Below are 17,461 nucleotides of genomic sequence, written 5' to 3' on the forward strand. Positions count from 1 at the left end.
GGGGTGGGCGGAGCCTGGCGGGGCGGTGTGCGGGGCCTCCAGCCACGCGCCTCTCCCATTGGCTGCGAGAAGGCGGCCGCGGCGCGGATTGGCTGAGCGCGTCGGCGTGAGGGGGCGGTGGGGCAGCGGGGCCGCCGTCGCGCTGGAGGCGATGGTGCTGGACCCGGGGGCGGCGGGCGGGCAGGGCCGCGCGGGGCTGGACGCGCTGCCGGACCGCGATGGCTCCCGGCTGTGCTCGTGTCCTTCTCCACCGCCTCGCCCGGCGGCGTCCGGTTCACCCCGTTGCCCGCGGGGGAGCCGGCGTTTGTCGGAAACCGGCGCCGGGATGCGGCGGAGCGGCGGTCGCGGGAGGATGCGGGCCGCCGCGTCGCTGCCTCACATCGCGCGGGCGCGGGGTGAGGAGGGCGGCGGGGCCGGGAGGCGCAGCCCGTGTCTGCTCGTAGCGCTGCGGCCGCGCAACGTGGAGACCGAACGGGAGCGGTTCTTCAGGGAGCGCTTCGCCTACGATCCGCAGTTCGAATACGCCGAGCCCGTGCCCGAGGCGGTGCTGGAGAAATACCGCGACGCCTCCGATCGCTTCGTGGCGCAGGTGAGGGTGGCCGCAGGAGGACGGCAGGATGCTCGGGGCTCCGGGCGGCTCCGCTGTGCGGTGTCGGCGGCCGGCTGGGCCGGAAGGAATCCCGGCTTGTGTCAGCAGCGGTGCAGCCTGCGGGAGCGGAGGGGATCGGTCCTCTGAACGGCACTGACGGGCCCGCATCTCAATGAGAGACAGACCAGGAATGGGACAAACTCTGGAGCGTGTCCTGAATAGGGAGCGGAGCTAAAGGGAGTTAAAGTGTGAGGGGTCTGAGCGCAGTCCTATGGGAGTGGCTGAGGGAATGGGGTGGGTCAGTGTGGAGCTGCAGCCCTGACAGGAGGGTGTGGGGAGGGGTTCAGCCTCTGCTCCTGGGTGACAGCGATAGTGAGAGTGATGGCATCACTCTGCACCAGGGAAGGTTCAGGTCAGGTGCTGGGGAAACCTTTTTCTCCCAACAGGCAATGAGGCTTTGGAACAGGCTGCCCAGGGAGAGGTTCAGGAAGCATGTTAATGTGGCAGTGAGGGACATGGCTGGATTGGGTCATCTTAGAGGTCTTTGCCAACCTAAAGGGGCCTACAGGAAGGCGGGGGAAGGGCTCATTGTTATGGAGTGTAGTGATATTACAAGGGGTTACAGCTGTGAAGTAAAAGGGGAGAGATTTAGATTAGATGTTAGGAAGAACTTCTTTACTTGGGCCTTGGCACAGGCTGCCTATAGAGGCTGTGGATGCCCTGTCCATGAAGGTGTTAGGGCCAGGCTGGATGGGGCCCTAGGAAGCCTGATGTGTGGCAGTTGTCACCCCTGTGGTAGGAGTTGGGACTGAGTGGGCTTTAATGTCGCTTCTCATCCAACTGGTCCATGATAAAGTTTGATCCATGATTCATTATCTTGGCTCTGAGATCAGCAGCCACCACTAAGGCTGGCCAGGCTGAAGCTGCAGCACGTGCCATGCAGAGAGGCACTCCTCTGGCCTGCTCCTCGTCCTCACTGCTGCTGTGTGACCTTGCTTATCTTCTGGGTTGTTTGTTGCTTTGTTCTGTTTTGCTTGTCTAAGCTGTTCTTTGATTACATGTTCAACATACACCTTCTGTAGCTGATAAGAGAGTGACTCCTGGGGCTGGATTGTACTCTGTGCCTCAAACTGCCTACAGACCTGCAGCCGTGGTTGGGAGCTGGCAGGAACCTTTGCACTGTTGCTTTAGAACTAACAGACCAAGAACTGAAACATCTGGCTGGCTTCATGTAAAGCAGTCCTCAGCCTGTATCCTGTTGGCTGAGCCTGGTTTGTTTTCTGGAAGGTGTAAAGGTTGTCCTGCGTGGCAGCACCCTTAACCCATAACTATCAGCAAGCACGGTGGATGGCAGCTAGGTTGTAGGCTCTTCTTAGAGCAGTCTGTGTCTTTTTCATCATCACTTCAGTTGCTTTATAAGCTACCAAAATATTCCTGGCTGTTCTCTGCCACAGGTAGTAATCACAAACGAATGGCAGCAAACGGAGAGCGCTGGGCCATCAGTGCAGGAGGCAAAAAGAGTGGGCTCCTCGATGCTCTGCCTGCACACAAGAGCCACGTCACCTCTTGCTTCCTACTTCTCTAGAGGACTACAGTGTGTTACCCACGTTGTTTGGTCTCTGTAAACAACTTTCCAAGCAGCTGGGCATTTCCAGCGCTGTTCCTGCTACACCTCTGCCCCAGTTAAACTGGTGCCAGCAATGCTGTTTCAGGGGAGATGCTTGGATTCCTGTAACGACCTCGGTGTGGCTTTTCTTGCACTCCTTCCTGTGTTTTAGTGTGTTTGGGTCTCTGACTAATGCAGTAAATTGAATTGCCCAGAGCTACTTCTCCACTTCTCTTCTGGTACAGCTGGCTTACAGTGTTCTCAAATGGGAATAATTGAAATTGTCTCTGTGCATTTCTTGGAATGAAATTAACTGTTCATAAACAGTGTGAGTGTTCTCATCTTGTTCTTACACCCACTGCAAGAGATATTTGTGTTAGATAATTCTACCTATCTTTACAAGTTCTCTGTCTCTGTAATGTATCTTGGGAGAACAGAGGTTCTTCTGCCTTCTCAGTGAAGCACAGCATGTAGCAGTCAGGAGTGAGAGCTGTGGACAGGTATTTCATCTGGAGGTGAGTGCTCAAGTGAAGGGGAGATGGGCAGGAACCCGGCAGCAGTGGTGGCAGTGGTCCTCTGCTGGCACCCTGCTCTCAGCACCTTGTACTGATTTAACATCTTGGTGCAAGAGCAGACCAACCAGTTCCTTATTTTTTGTGTTTTGAGATTGATGCCCCCTTCAGTTCTGCTGAATCAGCTGTTCTGTGTTGTGGAGTTTGTTTTCTGTTTTGTTGGGGGTTTGTTTTCTGGTGGTTTGTTGTTGTTTTCTTCTTGTGGGTTATCTTGGTTTGGTTTTGGATTCTTGATTTGTTATTTTAATTGGGAGCTGTTTTTATTTGTTGTTTGGGGGATTTTGATGTTTTTTGGAGGGCTCTTTGTTTTTCTTTGCTTTTGGTTTTGTTTTTAGAGGTGTTTGGAGTTTGTTGGTTTGTTTTGTTTCCTTTTCCTATAGAAACAGAAAAAAATCAGAAGGCTCCTTCCAGCCCCTCTATGGCTTATGCTATTAGAGATGAAGAAGACTGTTGGCAGCCCAGTTCCTCGGAGGCATAAGAACAGCATCAACGCAGGGCTTGGAGCACAGCTCGAGTGTTTGTTGTCCCTTGACAAGTGGCCTGTGGGGCTGAGCTGGTGACAGGCTCCTGCTCCCAGCCAGGCCACTGACCGGGCAGGAAGGGCTGATGTGAGCTCAGCAGCTTCTCATAGAGCAAATGTGCTATCTTAGGAATGTTGCTGTCTGTGACTTGTCTGAAAGTTGCTGTAGTACATGCCCCTTCTGTCAGCTCTGTGCACCATCTGCACTCAGTTCCTCTTTGCCTGCTGCTTGCCGTCTTAGGGAATGGGGGACAAAGTTTCACAGTGGGTAAACAAAGGTGATCCTTTCCTTCTGCAAGCCAGCAGGAGGGGCCTTGGTGGCTCTCCCACGTTCAGTTCAGTGCCTGTCTGGTGGCTGCTGCTGGACTGAGCTGCTGCAAGGGCACGTGCTAAGGTGATCATGGTCATTAGGAGGCAAAAGGAGAGCAAACCTCCCCAAGGGGAGAGCAGGTGTCAGATGTTAGAAGCAAGTAAGCTTCAGTAGGGAGGAAGAAGGAATGTAACTTCTGCAGGGCTCCAGCTGGTAGCTTCAGCAGTTAGCAAGGTTTTACTGTGGTAGGAGAAAGGGCAATCTGCTCCTGGGCTCAGAGGGCTTCTTTGCAGCTTCCACTGCTCCCTGACAGGTGTGCGTGTGGAGGGGGCCTCAGATCCACAAAATCAGCTCCCACACTCAGTGTGAACTTGGCCTCTTGTTTGTGCGTGGCGTGAGGTTCAGTGCAAGTTGGTGGTGTGGAACTAACGCAGTAAAGAGGCGAGTTCTGACCCTTAGAGTAAGAGTTTTAGCAAATACGCTGCCAAAGAGCATGAGTGCCAGCCAGTCTGTTGTTAACTGTGTAACTATGTGCTTTTAGTTCCCTGCTGAAGCCATGTATTGTGGCGCATAGCCTGGCTTGTTTGTGCAGTCAGCCCAGGTGTGCTGAACTCTGGCACCACAATCTTTTCCAGACTGTGAAGTTCAGCATATGTCGTCCCTCTTGCAGTAGGCAGGGGTCCCCTCAGGGACTGAACTTGCTGAAACAACATCAGGTAGATGACAAAGAGGACAACAGAGCTCAGGAGGAACGGTAAAATGCACACAGCTCAGCAGTGGCATTTTGTCCTGCTGCAGCAGGTGAGTAGGCATCTTGCAGGCAGGTTTACAGATGCAGTAAAGCTGCTGAAAGACTCCAAAACAACTGCAGAGGAGGGGTTGTAGTCATCCAAATTGGAATACGTATTAATAAACAGACTAGAGAGGGTCATTGCTAGCAAATGACTTTGGTGCATTCTCACTTTAGGGAAAGAAAATGCTAGTAAGTGCTCGTATAGAGGGTAACGTTAATAAAACAGCACGTGCTGCTGTTATTCACGTGCTGTTATTGCAGCACCATGGTTGTGCTGAGAGCCTGGAAGAAGCAGCAGAAGCAGCAGTGCTGCCCGAGGAAATACTCTCTGTGGGAGCTTTACTGCAGGGCATGCCCGTGTGCTGAGGGGGAGCACATTTGCACTCCTGACTTTTTCATGTCCTGACTGCTGTGTTGAAATCGTTGTTTCTACAGAGATTCTCCAAAGCAGATGTGGTGGCCAGTGAAGAACAAACATTTTGAGCTGCATGGAGGTTTTAACAACTTCCTCACCTCTTTTTAACATTCTCTGCAGCTGATTCATACTAACTCTGTTGTCCTGAGCTATCAGAGCACAACAAAGATCTCTTCTGTAGCTCCAGAATGACCAGTCGTGAACCCGTTCTGTTTCCACACTTGCTACTTTCGTGCCAGGCCAGAAGATGTCCTGTGCCAGGAGCTGTGCTGTATCAACTGCCTTCTGGGCTGTGAGTTCCTGAAACCAATCCAGTGTTGCAATAAGAAAACTAATAAGCAAGTTGATAAGATTTGCAAACACTCGAGTTTGAAAGAAGAAGTGAAAGCAGAAAAGATGAAAACAATCACGGCTTTAGCATCTAGAGGGAGCGTGCTACGTACAGTGAGGCTGTTTCACTTCTGGTTTGCCCAGTTCTGCTAATGAACACTCGTGAGCATTAGTGGGACAATAGAATGAAGACAGTGTGTGCCATGCTGACTGTGTTATGTATTGATCTATCTGGTACTCAGCTGTCAACAAGACATTCCATTTCTCTCCCACAGAAACGTCTCACCTCCCAGGCACTTGACACTAAGTAGTTTTTTGAACCCTTTCTCTGGGATTTCCTCAGCTGGGCTCTGTTACACCTGGGGGTTTTGGTTCTGTAGAAGATGGCACTTGAGAGTGGAGAAGGTATTCTGACTGACACTTCATTTCTATGTGTGTGACAGGCCATTAGGATCATTCATGCTGTCCTGGAGAAGTATGGGACCTATGAGAGCTTCGAAGTTGCCACTGGTGGGAGACTGCTGAGCAAGTGCCAGATCTGGTCTGTTATCCGAAAGTACATGCAGAAGGAAGGCTGCGCAGGGGAGGTAATCATTGTCCTTGGTTGTTTCTTTTTTAATCGTTCATGAAACGTGCAGAATATTTTTCTGCTTTGCTCTTGTTCAGCAAAGCATCAGTTCTGATAATGGAGTTGAATTAAGAAGTATTTTGGACACAAAGAAGAAACATACTTGCTGGGGGAAAGAAGCTCGAGAGATTCACATCTCAGGGCAGGAGTTAAAGCAGTAGCTGAGACCTGAGTTTGTAGTTGAGGATTCTGTAAACAAACTTGGTGGCAGTTTTGTTTGCGGAAGTATTTCACAAAGGAATTCAGCAATCCTCTGCATTGCTGTGTTGCTTTTACAGACACTGAGCTCGTTCTGAGCAGCTTCTTCAGGCCATTTGTGGCTCCCAGAAGAGGCCAGAGCAGTGTAACAGCCTGGATATGGGTTGGGCAAACGTGGTACAGCTATAGGATTATTTTTGACCTGACCATTGCCTGATGCACTCTCAAGGCCAGTGTGTTTTGTGCAGCTTTTGGAAAGCTGAGAGCAGGAGCAGCACCTCTTTGCACAGAGCCACATGCAAAGAGTGGAGCACAGAGAGGGCTGCACCAGCAGCTGCCCTGCGTGTTCCTGAAGCTGGCTTGTACAGAACAGCAGGGCTTGGAGCAGAAAAGGACGAAGGGAAGAAGGTCTGCCTTTCTCTGTAGCCTGCAGTAAATTACTCTGCTTTTCTCCTCTGAACTGTGGCTTCCTTCCATCTCTGCCACGGCTCCTGGCTTGCAGTCCTGAAGTTAGGAGGCTGGTGCCCCACCGATTTGCCTGCTTTTCTCATTCCAGAAATATCTCCCTTCTAAGCTAAGGGAGCTGAGCTTAAGGAGAAGAGCTACCGCTTGTCTACGTAGACAGGCATGCAGGGCTGAGGCTATTTTGCTGTGTCCATGAGGTATCAATTACCATTGGGATGGATGACCTATTTCTGCTAGCAGTGGTATGGCAGAAATCTGTGGCAGCTGGGTTCATTTGTGTGTTCAGAGGCAGAGTTGGGGGAGAGGTTTCCGGCTTTTCTTTGGCGCATGCTGGGTTATGGTGCTTTCAAACTCTACTCTGAGGTTTTAAGAGTAGAAAATACCTTGTTAAGATGTTGCTAGTGGTAAATCAGCTGTGTGGGATGGAGGGTGGAAAGCTTGTAGCATCTCTTACCACTTGTTGCTGCACATCCTGAGCTGCTTTCTGGAGGTGCCCCTTGAGTGCAAGCCTGGGTCTGGTGAAGCAGGAGGGATTTTCAGCTGGCTTCCTGAATTTAGCCAAATAACCCTCCTTTCCAAACAGCTCAGAACTCCTGCTGCTCTGTAACAGAGGAATTGCAAGGAACTGAGCCAAAAATCTGGAAGATTTAAACAAGCAGTATAAATGCATTCCTTCCTTTCTTGTTGTTTACCTCTGGGTTCCTGCCTGTCAGGAGCACTGTGCCTTTCTCTCTCATCTCAAAGTCACGGTGAAAAAGTGGAAACAAAACATATCTGTGGTCTCTGCCTGCTGCATTGTACTGCTGATGCCACTGTCACAGCTGCTTGGTTGGAAAGCTGCTCTCCTGCTGCACAACAGAGCTCACTGGGATTATAAAGCAGGGTGAGGAGTCTGAGGATTTATCTGTGTTACAAGAGTGATTCCTGGCAGCTGGATGTTCACAGGGAAGAGGGATGCCCCGTAGCCTTGTATAAGGAGCTTTCTCCTATTCCTGCCTACAGTGTATCTGCCAAACACTTCCACAGCCCCAGATCCAAGTGGTGAGAAGTATTTCTGGACCAATTGTGTTTTATCTCTTAATTTGATTAATTGAATTCAGCTGTTGAATACTCCTTTGTTAATCTCAAACATATTGAGCTCTACCTGGGCAGAAAGATTTGTTTTCTTAGCTGTTAGTCCAGCCCTGTATAATTTTTCCTTTGTTCAGGGGCTCAAAGGGTTCAATTATTATGTTTGCACATTGGAATGCAAGGTACGTGGCTTGTGTTTTTTCTGAAGCTTTTGATAAGTGCTTTTAAAACCATTCAAGCATCAATTTATGAATAACCAGCCACTACAGGCTGCGTTGAGTTTCTCTGGGGAAGGAAAAAGGGAAATGTTTCACCTGTGCTTTGTATAGCAAATGCTGTCAAACTTTGCTTCTGGTACTGGACAAAAACTTGCTGCCATTTCTGCGCCCTGATGGGGAACAGAGCAGCTTCACAGAGGCACCTCCCCTCCCTGCTGCCCGTGTATCTGTTTGCTGTCTTCTCTCTGCTGTACCCTGTCTGTCCTTCACTGCTGTTTGCTTTTCTGTTGCTGCTTTTGTGTTGCTCACTAATTATGATGGGTTTCTTACAAAAAGAAACTCCATCTCATGGGGCCCCACAGGTTTCCGAGCTGCCAGGCGCTGCGTTGCTGCAAGCACCCTCTGGTTCTCCCATCACCTTTGCTGCAGTGTTGCTTTGACAGAGTGCAGGAGGCACCGTGATCCAGAGGGGTCAGCATGGATTTTCCTGACACAGTTCTCAGTCCTGCAGTAGTTTCTCCATCAGACCTGGAAGAGCACACTGCCACCACACTGCTGCAACTCCAGACAGCTCCCACGCCTCTTTGACCTATGATACAGGCTTCTAGGCACTGGGAGCAGCCCAGAAACCTCATGGTGTTGCTTATTTGTGGGCTGGGGTTGCAGTGTGGGCTGTTGGTCTGCAGCTGAGGAAAACGTAGTCAAAAGCTTGTCCCTGATGTGGTCAAAATGTTTCCAAGGGGCTGCAGGTGTACGAGCATGGCTGCTGCTTTCCCTGCCTGGCTGGGCTGCGAGGTGACTGCAGACCTTCAGCTACAACCCCTGCAGCAACCAGAAACACAAAATCAGAACTTGTGCTGCTTCTTTCCAGCTAATCAGCAAGTAAACAGCACCTTAGGGAATACAAAAAACCAGAGTTGCCTGGCCCAAGCGAAGTCCCAGGACAAATACTTGTGCAGCATCTAGATGAGTCTTTCCAAAACTCGCCAAGAAGATGGTTATTTGGGAACATGGTAGGAAAGGAAAGTCACTTCAGTGCATCAGCGATCTGAACTGCCTGCAAATGGGCAGGGCTGGTGGCACTGGCTGCCAAGGAGATGTCAGTGCAGAGTGCTCCTTTTGTGCCCCCATCCCTGGCACTTGTGGTGTGGAGGGATGGTCTGAGCTGTGATGAAGGCAGGATGCCAGTTTCCAGCACCCCAGGGAGCGTGTTTATGGGTAAGTATTTGCACTGCAGTGAACTTTGCATATTCAAGAGTTTCTCTGTTGTAGTCCAAGCTGCAGGTTCTGAGGCTTTTCTGGTTCTGTTCTGGCTCAGGGCTGAGGTGATGCTGCTGGAGCTCAGATGCCTGCTTTCCATTATTCATGGATTTCCCAGCTGCTCAGTTTGCACTAAAGAAACCTCTGACCGTTGGTAAGTACTGTGTAGTAATCCAGGCATTGTGAAATGTTCTTAAATAACGCTGGCTAGTGTGTCCTCAGGTTCTGGCAGCGGTGCTGGCCCAGCCCATCCCACCACACCCTGCCAGTACAGAGCAGATGCACACACTGCTGTCAGTGCTGCTGGGAGGCTTTGGCCCCATCAGCATGCTCTGCTTCTTCCTGCAGTTCTTAGGGAGCTCTTTCCTCTGTCATTACACCCACAAACTGGACAGACTGCTTAATGGAACACAAGGATGTGCTGGAGTTTGTGCTTAAAATGTGGGCACTCTGTGAAACAATGGTGATGGGAATTGCACTCATTCTTGTGTATGCACTCATACACAAGAACCTTGCAAGGATCTGTGCTTTCCAGTGGAAGCATCAGGTTTCAGTGCCAACTGCTGAATCCAGAAACGTGCTGTGGGCAGTGCAACACGAGCAGCCAAGCTGCAGTCTTCCCTGGAGGTATGCAGAATTGCACCCAGAGGGTTGGCTTTGCATGGAGCAGTTCTTGGAGCTTCTGTCTGATGAGACAAAACATCATCATCACTGAACTGTCAAACAAACACATTTCCTGCCCAACCTGCTCAGAAGACCTTCACCCTTTTCCCCTCAATGTCACATGGCCTTCTGACTCTGCAGTGCAGTGTCTTCTATTCAAGAGAAGGTGTTCAAGAGAATCCATTCATATGGATAACAGATTTGAGCCATTGTAAACCTCCCACAACAGGTTGCACAGTTCACTGATGCTTCTTTGTCCTGAATCTGCTTCCTAATCACTTCACTTGATGTCATCTAGCTCTTGTATAGAAACAGAAATAGATTCCATTTCATGCAGTTGGGTTCAGCGTTGTCTTTACCACAAGAGAGGAAAAAAAAAAAAAAAAAGTGCCTTCTGTGCCTGATGGTTACTTTGTGCCTACGCATGAAGGATTGCCCCAAGACCCCTTGTACAGTGATCTGATAGGGTTGCCAAGCCCAGTGATGATTGACTTGTGCTACAGTATAAATCCAGAGAAAGTGATTCAGCTCTCAACATCACAGAGTGCTCTGTCACAGGTGTTTACAGCTTATTAAAGCTGAGGCATCTCTCTCTGTGGGTCTCTTGATGAGGAGCTTTGTGCAAAAAGGGACCTCCCTGACCAAGATGGACCCTGGCAGCACACCCAGATGGCAGCAGGGGTAAGGCCTTGTTAGGCATCCCTGGGGCTGCCACCCCCATCCAGCAAAATCCTGCTTGAGCAGGGTGTACAATCAATAGGTGTACAGAGATGTAAAAATCAATTGGCTTACAGAGTTTTAGGCTAAGTAAGATTGTCACAACAGAAAGGTAATAAGTGGAAAAGGCTTACCAATGCTGTAGGCTCACAATATTCTCCACAAGGAGTAACCTCTAGGGAAGGATCCTTCCTCAGTGGCAGTCAGCATTTAAATGGGATCTAGGAGAGGTGCAGCCAGGCTCCATCCCTTCCTGCAGCACAAGTGAATTGCCTTCAGCTGTGTTCCCATGGCTGCCCCATTGCTTGCCTCAGGTGGTCAATCAGAGGTTCAGGCCATGATTTAGCAGCTCCTATACAGCAAGGAATATTCACTTCCTTCACCCCTGAGCAGAACCCTGATGTTCAGAATGCCTTCTTCCCACTGTTAGAGTGCATCAGAATGAATGTAGGTTTAGCAACCAGGGCTGTATGAAGAAGCGATTTAATCTGCAGCTGATCTGAGGGATGCTTTTTGCCTTTGGGTGAAATACAAGAGGAGAAAATCCATAGGCCCTGTGTCACTCCTGTGGTCAGCAGTGGGAGAAAAATGTCTGAACTTCCAGCAAATCCATCCTTATCAAATAAGGAGCAACCTGTGCTGCAGATGAAAGAGTTGCCTTCTTCAGCAAGGCATTCCTCTTACAGCAGAGGAAGAAGCCACGGGCAGATCAGGCTATCGTAAGGCTGGCTAGTTTTCTTTGGTGGTGGGGATGAAGGTACAGACAGGAGGGGAGAGTTGGATGTCATGAGAACAGCAGAGTTGGTCTGCATGGAGCACTGACCTCAGGAATTGGATTCTTGCAGTTAAACTCTTGGGTTTATGCAATCTCTCTCTCACTTGTGTGGGTGCTCTTACAGTGTTGTTTTCACAGTCAGCTTTTCAAATACTGAAACCTGAGCTGTTCAGGGGATGCCAAGTGAGCAACACCCTCCCAAAAGCTGCCAGCTGGGATAACCCCAAAGAAGCAGTTCCCAGTGGAACAGACATTAGAGGGGACATAGAAAACCACTGAATACAAGTCATCGTCCTTGAGGAGTTTGCCACAGCATGGACAATTGGGCAATGTATTTTTCTGATTATTTACTTTTTAAACAGGCTGATGGAAAGCAGGTATAAGTGGGAACATTTATGCTAGGGAAGAGGTTATCTTTTCTGCAGCTACCCAGTATCTCATATCCTAAATCCCAACCTCCTCGTGGTTTGTTTTTCTTTTTTCCTGTAGGGACAACTAAGAGTGACAAGGCAGCAAGATGTCCCAGCCAGCCAAGCACTGTGTGTTGGATGGTGTCCTTGAAGTTGAGCCCCACAAGCTGACACAGCACATCAAGTCCTGTGTTCCCTGGAACAGCTGTAGGTCAGACAGCAAAGGACTGTCACAGGAGTTCAGGCGCTAGTTCTGTGCTGAAGAACACAGCAGTGGCTTTGGAGGAGCAGGAGGAGTACTGTGACAATGAAAAGCATTTTTGTCTTTAAGTTCTCTCTTGTCTTCCCTTCCCCTCTCAGCTTCCAGGATTTCAGCCTCAGCTGTTTTCATTTGGGATTGCAATGCTTGTTGTTGTGTTCGTGTCACACCGAGTTGATATAATGGATAGGAATTAGTTAAAATAATACCAGGGTTTGGCTCCTATGTGCCTCCTCCTTTCTGCTTATGTGAAACAGTCTCCAGTTTTCAGCCACCTCTCCGGGACTCAGCTCACTGGGGTCCCGGGTTTGGACTTGTGCCTTAGGCTGAGGTTGGAGCAGTGACCTCTGAGTGCTGGCTGGATGTGGGGAGGGGCAGTGGGAGGACAAGTTTTAATTATTTTGAATTGCTTTCTGGAACAGAAGTAAAATTGAAGGGATGTGCACATTAAAAGTACAGCGGCAAGTCTTTCCTCTGTGTCTTTCATCTATGTGATCCAGTTAAACCATTGCCATGTAAGTCTTTTTATGCTGTTAATTTGCCCAGTACTCGGTGTTGCTCTGTTACGTTGCACTCCTGGCTTTAATGAACAGCATTGTACAATAATAAATCTGGGTTTAAAACAAACTGATTTAGTCTCCTCTCTTTTTTAAAAAGAAAAAGAGACGAAAGCTTTAATGTAGCAGTAAATCAGTGCTTTGGTTTGGGCTGTGCTAGCAATTTTGCAGTGAAACCTGAGAAGCTTGAAGGCGATGCTCAGGATTACAATGTTGTCAGGTTTCTGCTTTTCAACCTGGACAGTTTCAGCTCTGAAACAGATGGCTTTTAGAGTTCACACATACGTGGCAGAGGGATTTTTGAGGTGTGTGCCAATGCAAACACCTCCTGTGACCTTGGCTATATGGAGTTTGGTTCTTCATATCACAGGAGAGGCACAAGATCCACCTCCAGGGTGGGTCAGAGAGCAAACATGCTGATGTGAGCTATTTCTTTCTGTGTAAAGGTGTTCACCAGTTGTGCTGTTAATCACAGCTGACAAATGTCCAGGTGGGAAGCGTGGCTATATGTGTGTGGCTGGCAGCTCTTGGCTGCAAGTGTGTTGGATGGATCTGTTCTTGTTGCACTTTTCTTGAAGCGCTAAAAGCAATAATAAAAAGGAGATGAAGATGTGAGAATGAAGGTAGGTTCCCTTGTGAGAGATTTTTGGCAGGTGCTCTGTAAGTAGGACTCATTACAAAGCACATAAAGCCTATGAGAAACATTCCCACTGCGGTGCTCAAGGGATGGATGAGAAGGCTCTGCTGGAGCAAAGTGTTTGTTACTCTTAGTGCTTCATTTCCTAGAGTGTTGCTCTGGAAGACTTGAGCTACGGAAGTAGGAACATGTGGTGGCACACTGATGCTGCTTGTGCAAATCTGCTGTGCTCTGCCCTCAGCTGTGTGCACAGCACCTTCCCAGGTTTGGGTTTTAGGGAGGTTATCCATCTGTCTCGGTCCTGCAGCACACTGGGAGCCGTCTGCAGCTGGACAGAAGGTGGGGATGGGATGTGTAGGGCAGCCAGCCAGCTTCCCCACAGCCTGCTCAGATTTTGTGATTGTGATTAGCTGAGAGGAGCTACTTCGTGTTGGGCTCCAGGCCCATCCTGCTACATCTCGGGGGGCAGTGCCCACCCAACCCTGCTCAGCCATGTGACCATCACCAGGCGTGTCCCCTCTCTGCAAGCACACCAGTGGATGTGGTTTGGCTTTCCCAGGGTGCAGGAATATTACCAAACGTGTTAGGGCAAGCATTTCACAGAATCTCTGAAAAACAGGATGCTTGAGGTATCTTGGAAGCCATCGGGTCCAACCCTCTACTCAGGCACCCACCTAGAGCAGGCGGTCATCCATTTCCTCATCAGTTCAAGGAAGCCTCCTGGTATCTCTAGTTTTGATGTATCCTCTCTGGATTGGAATAGTTGTAGTGCGTTTCCTTTAGAGGTTTTGAAGAGTTGCCCAAAGTACCATCTGCTGTTTCTGAGCCAGTGAAAGATCGCTAACGTGGCTGCTTGCCTCCTCCTCTCTCCTCTGCAGGTAGTGGTGCAGCTCACCGATGATCTCCTGTCTCAGGCTGTGATGATGGTGGAGGACAGCCGACCAACACTGGCCATCAACCTGTCTGGAGCCCGGCAGTTCTGGCTGGAGGGCATGCTGCGCCATGAGATAGGTCAGTGGGGCACTGGGGGGACCGTGGGCACAGCGGGGAGGATGCTGAGCATCCTCAGTGTCATCATGGGGATGTGGGGATAGCAGGCAGGGTGGACGCAGTAGGGTTGAGATTCTTGAGGCTCTCCAAGTTGCCCCCAGCTGACGACGCTTGCTGTTATCTCCTCAGGCACGCACTACATCCGTGGGGTGAACAACACCCGCCAGCCCTGGCACAGCTCGGAGGGCCGCAAGCAGTACAGCCTGAAGCCTGCCAACCCCACGGAGGAAGGTTTGGCCAGCCTGCACAGTGTCCTCTTCCGCAAGCAGCCCTTCCTCTGGCGTGCAGCCTTGCTCTACTACACCATTGAGAGGGCCAGCCACCTCTCCTTCTCCGCGCTCTTCCAGGACCTGGAGCAATACGTCCAGGATGCTGGCATCCGGTGGGAGTACTGCGTGCGGGCCAAGCGGGGCCAGACTGACACCTCACAGCCAGGTACAAAGCCTTCCATGTTTTGGGGGGATTTTTGTATTTCTGTGGATGCATTCTGGTGCTGGGTGGCTTTGCCATCACCAGCCAGAGAATCCTTCCACGCTGCCCTCTCATCCTCCCTCATCCCCAGCTCTGTTTTCATATAGATTTACACTTTCCTTTGTGGTATATTTTTCAATACCCAGCTGCCCCATCACCTTTCCGGCTGCTGTCCATCAGGTAGGGATGGATGAGGCATCCTGGGGAGCCCCGTGGCGTCCTCCCACTCTGATGGATCTTAGCCCTTCCTTGCACAGCCTTTCAAGGAGCCAAAGGAGGAAAAAGATAAGCATTTTGAGGATGCTTTTAGACTCTAGCAGTTAAAAAAAAAGCAATCACACAGCATGTGTAAAATGGTGAGACTCCAGTGCCTGTCCCTTTTTCCTAAGGGCTGGGGAATGGAGCCTTGCTGCTCTCTGCTGCCCAGGCTTCTCCGTGGCGGGGGACCCCAGTGCTGGCTCTGCTCATCCTCTGAGTCTTTTCCTTCCTGCCAGCCCCAACACATTTGGGAAGATAGGGTTTATCCTGGAGTCATCTCCTGGTGTTTCCCAGGCCCTCTCTCTTTTCCAGGCTGCTTCAGTAAGGACCAGGTGTACCTGGATGGGATTCTCCGCATCCTGCGACATCGGCAGACAATCGACTTCCCATTGCTGGCTGCTCTTGGAAAGGTAGGAGCCTGGGGTCACACTTCAAGCTCCACACTGGCAAGGGGCTTTCTGGTTTTAGGCAGCCAGATGTGCTGTCCTGGTGAGAGCAGACAGGGTTTTTCCTAGGGCACCGAGACACTGTATCAGACACTGTCTCATCTTCTGTCCAGACAGCAAAATCAAGCAGCAGCATACAGGCAGCCCACGTCCAGGCAGCTCTGCATGCAGCACCAACAGGAACACAGCATTATCATGAGCCCTTTCTGCTTTGCCTTCCTTCTGCCCAGAAATGGTCAGGTTTTATGGTCAGCCTGCACTACGAACGCAGCCTTGGCTCCAGCTCTGTGAGGCCATCTCACTTCCTTCCACATCTCTCCTCACCAGCCCCTGTATGTAGGGGCACAGCTCTTCATGTTTGGTCTTTGGCTCCTCTTTTGCTGTACCCATCCTGCCCTGACCCAAAGCTCAGGTGCAGGCATCACCAGCTTCTCCTGTCTACGTATTTTCCCAAAGCTGAGACCTGGCTCAGCCAAATACTTGCCCTGCAGGCATTTTTGCCTCTGCAGATGTTTTTTTTCCTCCCATGTCTTTCTTTCAAAACTTACCTCAAGCCTTCATTTCCATCCCTTGGCAGTCCGTGGTCCCATTTGGGCAGTGTGAGTGTAGAAAACCCAGCCAGGCAGGCAAAGAGGGTCACAGGGGAATAGAACCCTTTCATTTGCACATGCTGATCCATCCCTTTGCTTCCCACCAGGTCTCCTACGAAGATGTGAACCGCCTGAAGAAATTTGGCGTCCTGGAAAAGGCTCGCATCCCCCATTTCATGCAGGACCTGGAGCGGTACATGAAGCAGCTCGACCACATTGTCACCACCAACCAGCTGGATGAGCAGGAGCTGGAAGAGCTGCTGCCTGAGTGAGCAGCACTGTGCACCCCACGGCCGCCCCGCGTGCCTCAGTGCATCCTGCCAGCATCCGGCTGACGCTGGCTCTATTTATTCAGTATTTATTGGGGCTGTCAGGCCAGTTTTTGCCTGAAGAAGATGGCACAGCTCGGGCTTCTGCCCGGGAGGCTGATGTGCATGTACTGCTGTGCAGGGTAGCACAGCTGAGATGGTCGGTGTGGTTGTTGTTGATTTCCCCCCTGCCCAGGTCCGTGCATTTTGGGGAACGCTGTGCTACTCCGCGTTGGTTTTGGGGAAACGAGGGGTTAGAGGGAGCAAGGGCAGAGCCTAGGAGCTGCACCAGTCCAGGGTCCTCAAGGTTCCAAGTGGTGCTCTCCTCATGTCCTCCCTGACGGGCAGGAAGGACTTCAGTCCCCCCAGATAATGACCTCTGCTCTCTCTGCTTCTAGATACCTGCCCCGTCATTGCAGGCCGTGCAGACCTACAAGTAAACACGACTGCACCCCAAATACGTGCTCTGCCAGGCATCAAGGCACAAAGGACTCGGGGTAGGGATCTGGCTTGATGTTACGAACAAAGGTGTAATAAAACCCATGTAATGGAAACTTTGTGTGGACCAAACCTTACGGACAGCATCAAGTGCAAAAGCCAGGCTGGTGCCACTGGCACTAACCACAGAGCTCACTCACGTGGGCAAAGCTGCATGGTGCTGAGCTGGTGCGTCAGGGGCAGGAAGGGGTCACCAGTGTGCAAAACCACCTAATGAGCAGGAACAGCAAGAATAAATCAAAGTAGGCAACAGCAGATGTTGCCTTGAGCTGTGTGTGGTTTCTAACGTGAAATCTCTGCCACAGTCACAGCACCTCAGCTATGCTATCTGTGGGGGAGCTTTTACAAAACAAAAAGATTTGCTTTTCAATTCTGTTGGAACCTTTCATCTGACTGAGCTCCCCTAAAGGTAGCACAGACCAATTTGAGCCCAGGCTAAATCCCAAATGCTCCACGCTGGGCTGCACATGCAGTTTGTAGCTCCTCCAGCTGCTGCAGGCCCAACAGAACTCACAGGGGAGCTGAAGCCCCTGCAGACTGGGTGCTGCAAGAGGCAGCACAGCACAGAGCAACCTAGGGAAGGGATGAAACGACTCAGCCTGGGGATTTGGCTTCCATGCAGCCCAGGCTTCCACAAACACGCTGTTGTTTTTCACCACTGCCCTCCGTGAGCACCCCTCTATGAACACACTGCCAGCATGGCCAATTAGACTCTGCTCTTTAATATATTTCCTCCAGCATTGCAATCCTCACCTTCGAATGCGATACAGCACTACTTTAGAAAGGTATTTACACACATCCCAGCATAACCCCCTACTTGTCATCACGAGGAGCAAGGCCTCGACTG

At 50.5% G+C, this 17,461-nt stretch overlaps 1 protein-coding gene across 2 annotated transcripts; it reads left to right on the forward strand.

The window, feature by feature from the left end:
• The first annotated feature begins 151 nt into the window (after positions 1–151).
• Positions 152–16,670, forward strand: KIAA0895L (KIAA0895 like). 2 transcript variants are annotated; one of them, XM_042821460.1, is made up of 7 exons: positions 152–589; positions 5,579–5,722; positions 13,872–14,004; positions 14,173–14,478; positions 15,085–15,182; positions 15,916–16,076; positions 16,515–16,670. In XM_042821460.1, exons 1-7 carry the CDS (start codon positions 152–154, stop codon positions 16,615–16,617), a joined length of 1,383 nt encoding a protein of 460 aa, XP_042677394.1. In that variant the 3' UTR covers positions 16,618–16,670. The 2 variants fall into 2 exon arrangements, with proteins under 2 accessions (XP_042677394.1, XP_042677396.1); XM_042821462.1 differs by lacking the exon at positions 152–589 and adding an exon at positions 3,100–5,097.
• The last annotated feature ends 791 nt before the right edge of the window (positions 16,671–17,461 follow it).

Source organism: Centrocercus urophasianus, unplaced genomic scaffold (assembly GCF_019232065.1).
Source record: "Centrocercus urophasianus isolate 14NV4802_14NV808 unplaced genomic scaffold, USGS_Curo_1.0 seq_2, whole genome shotgun sequence".
Classification (NCBI taxonomy): Eukaryota; Metazoa; Chordata; class Aves; order Galliformes; family Phasianidae; genus Centrocercus; species Centrocercus urophasianus.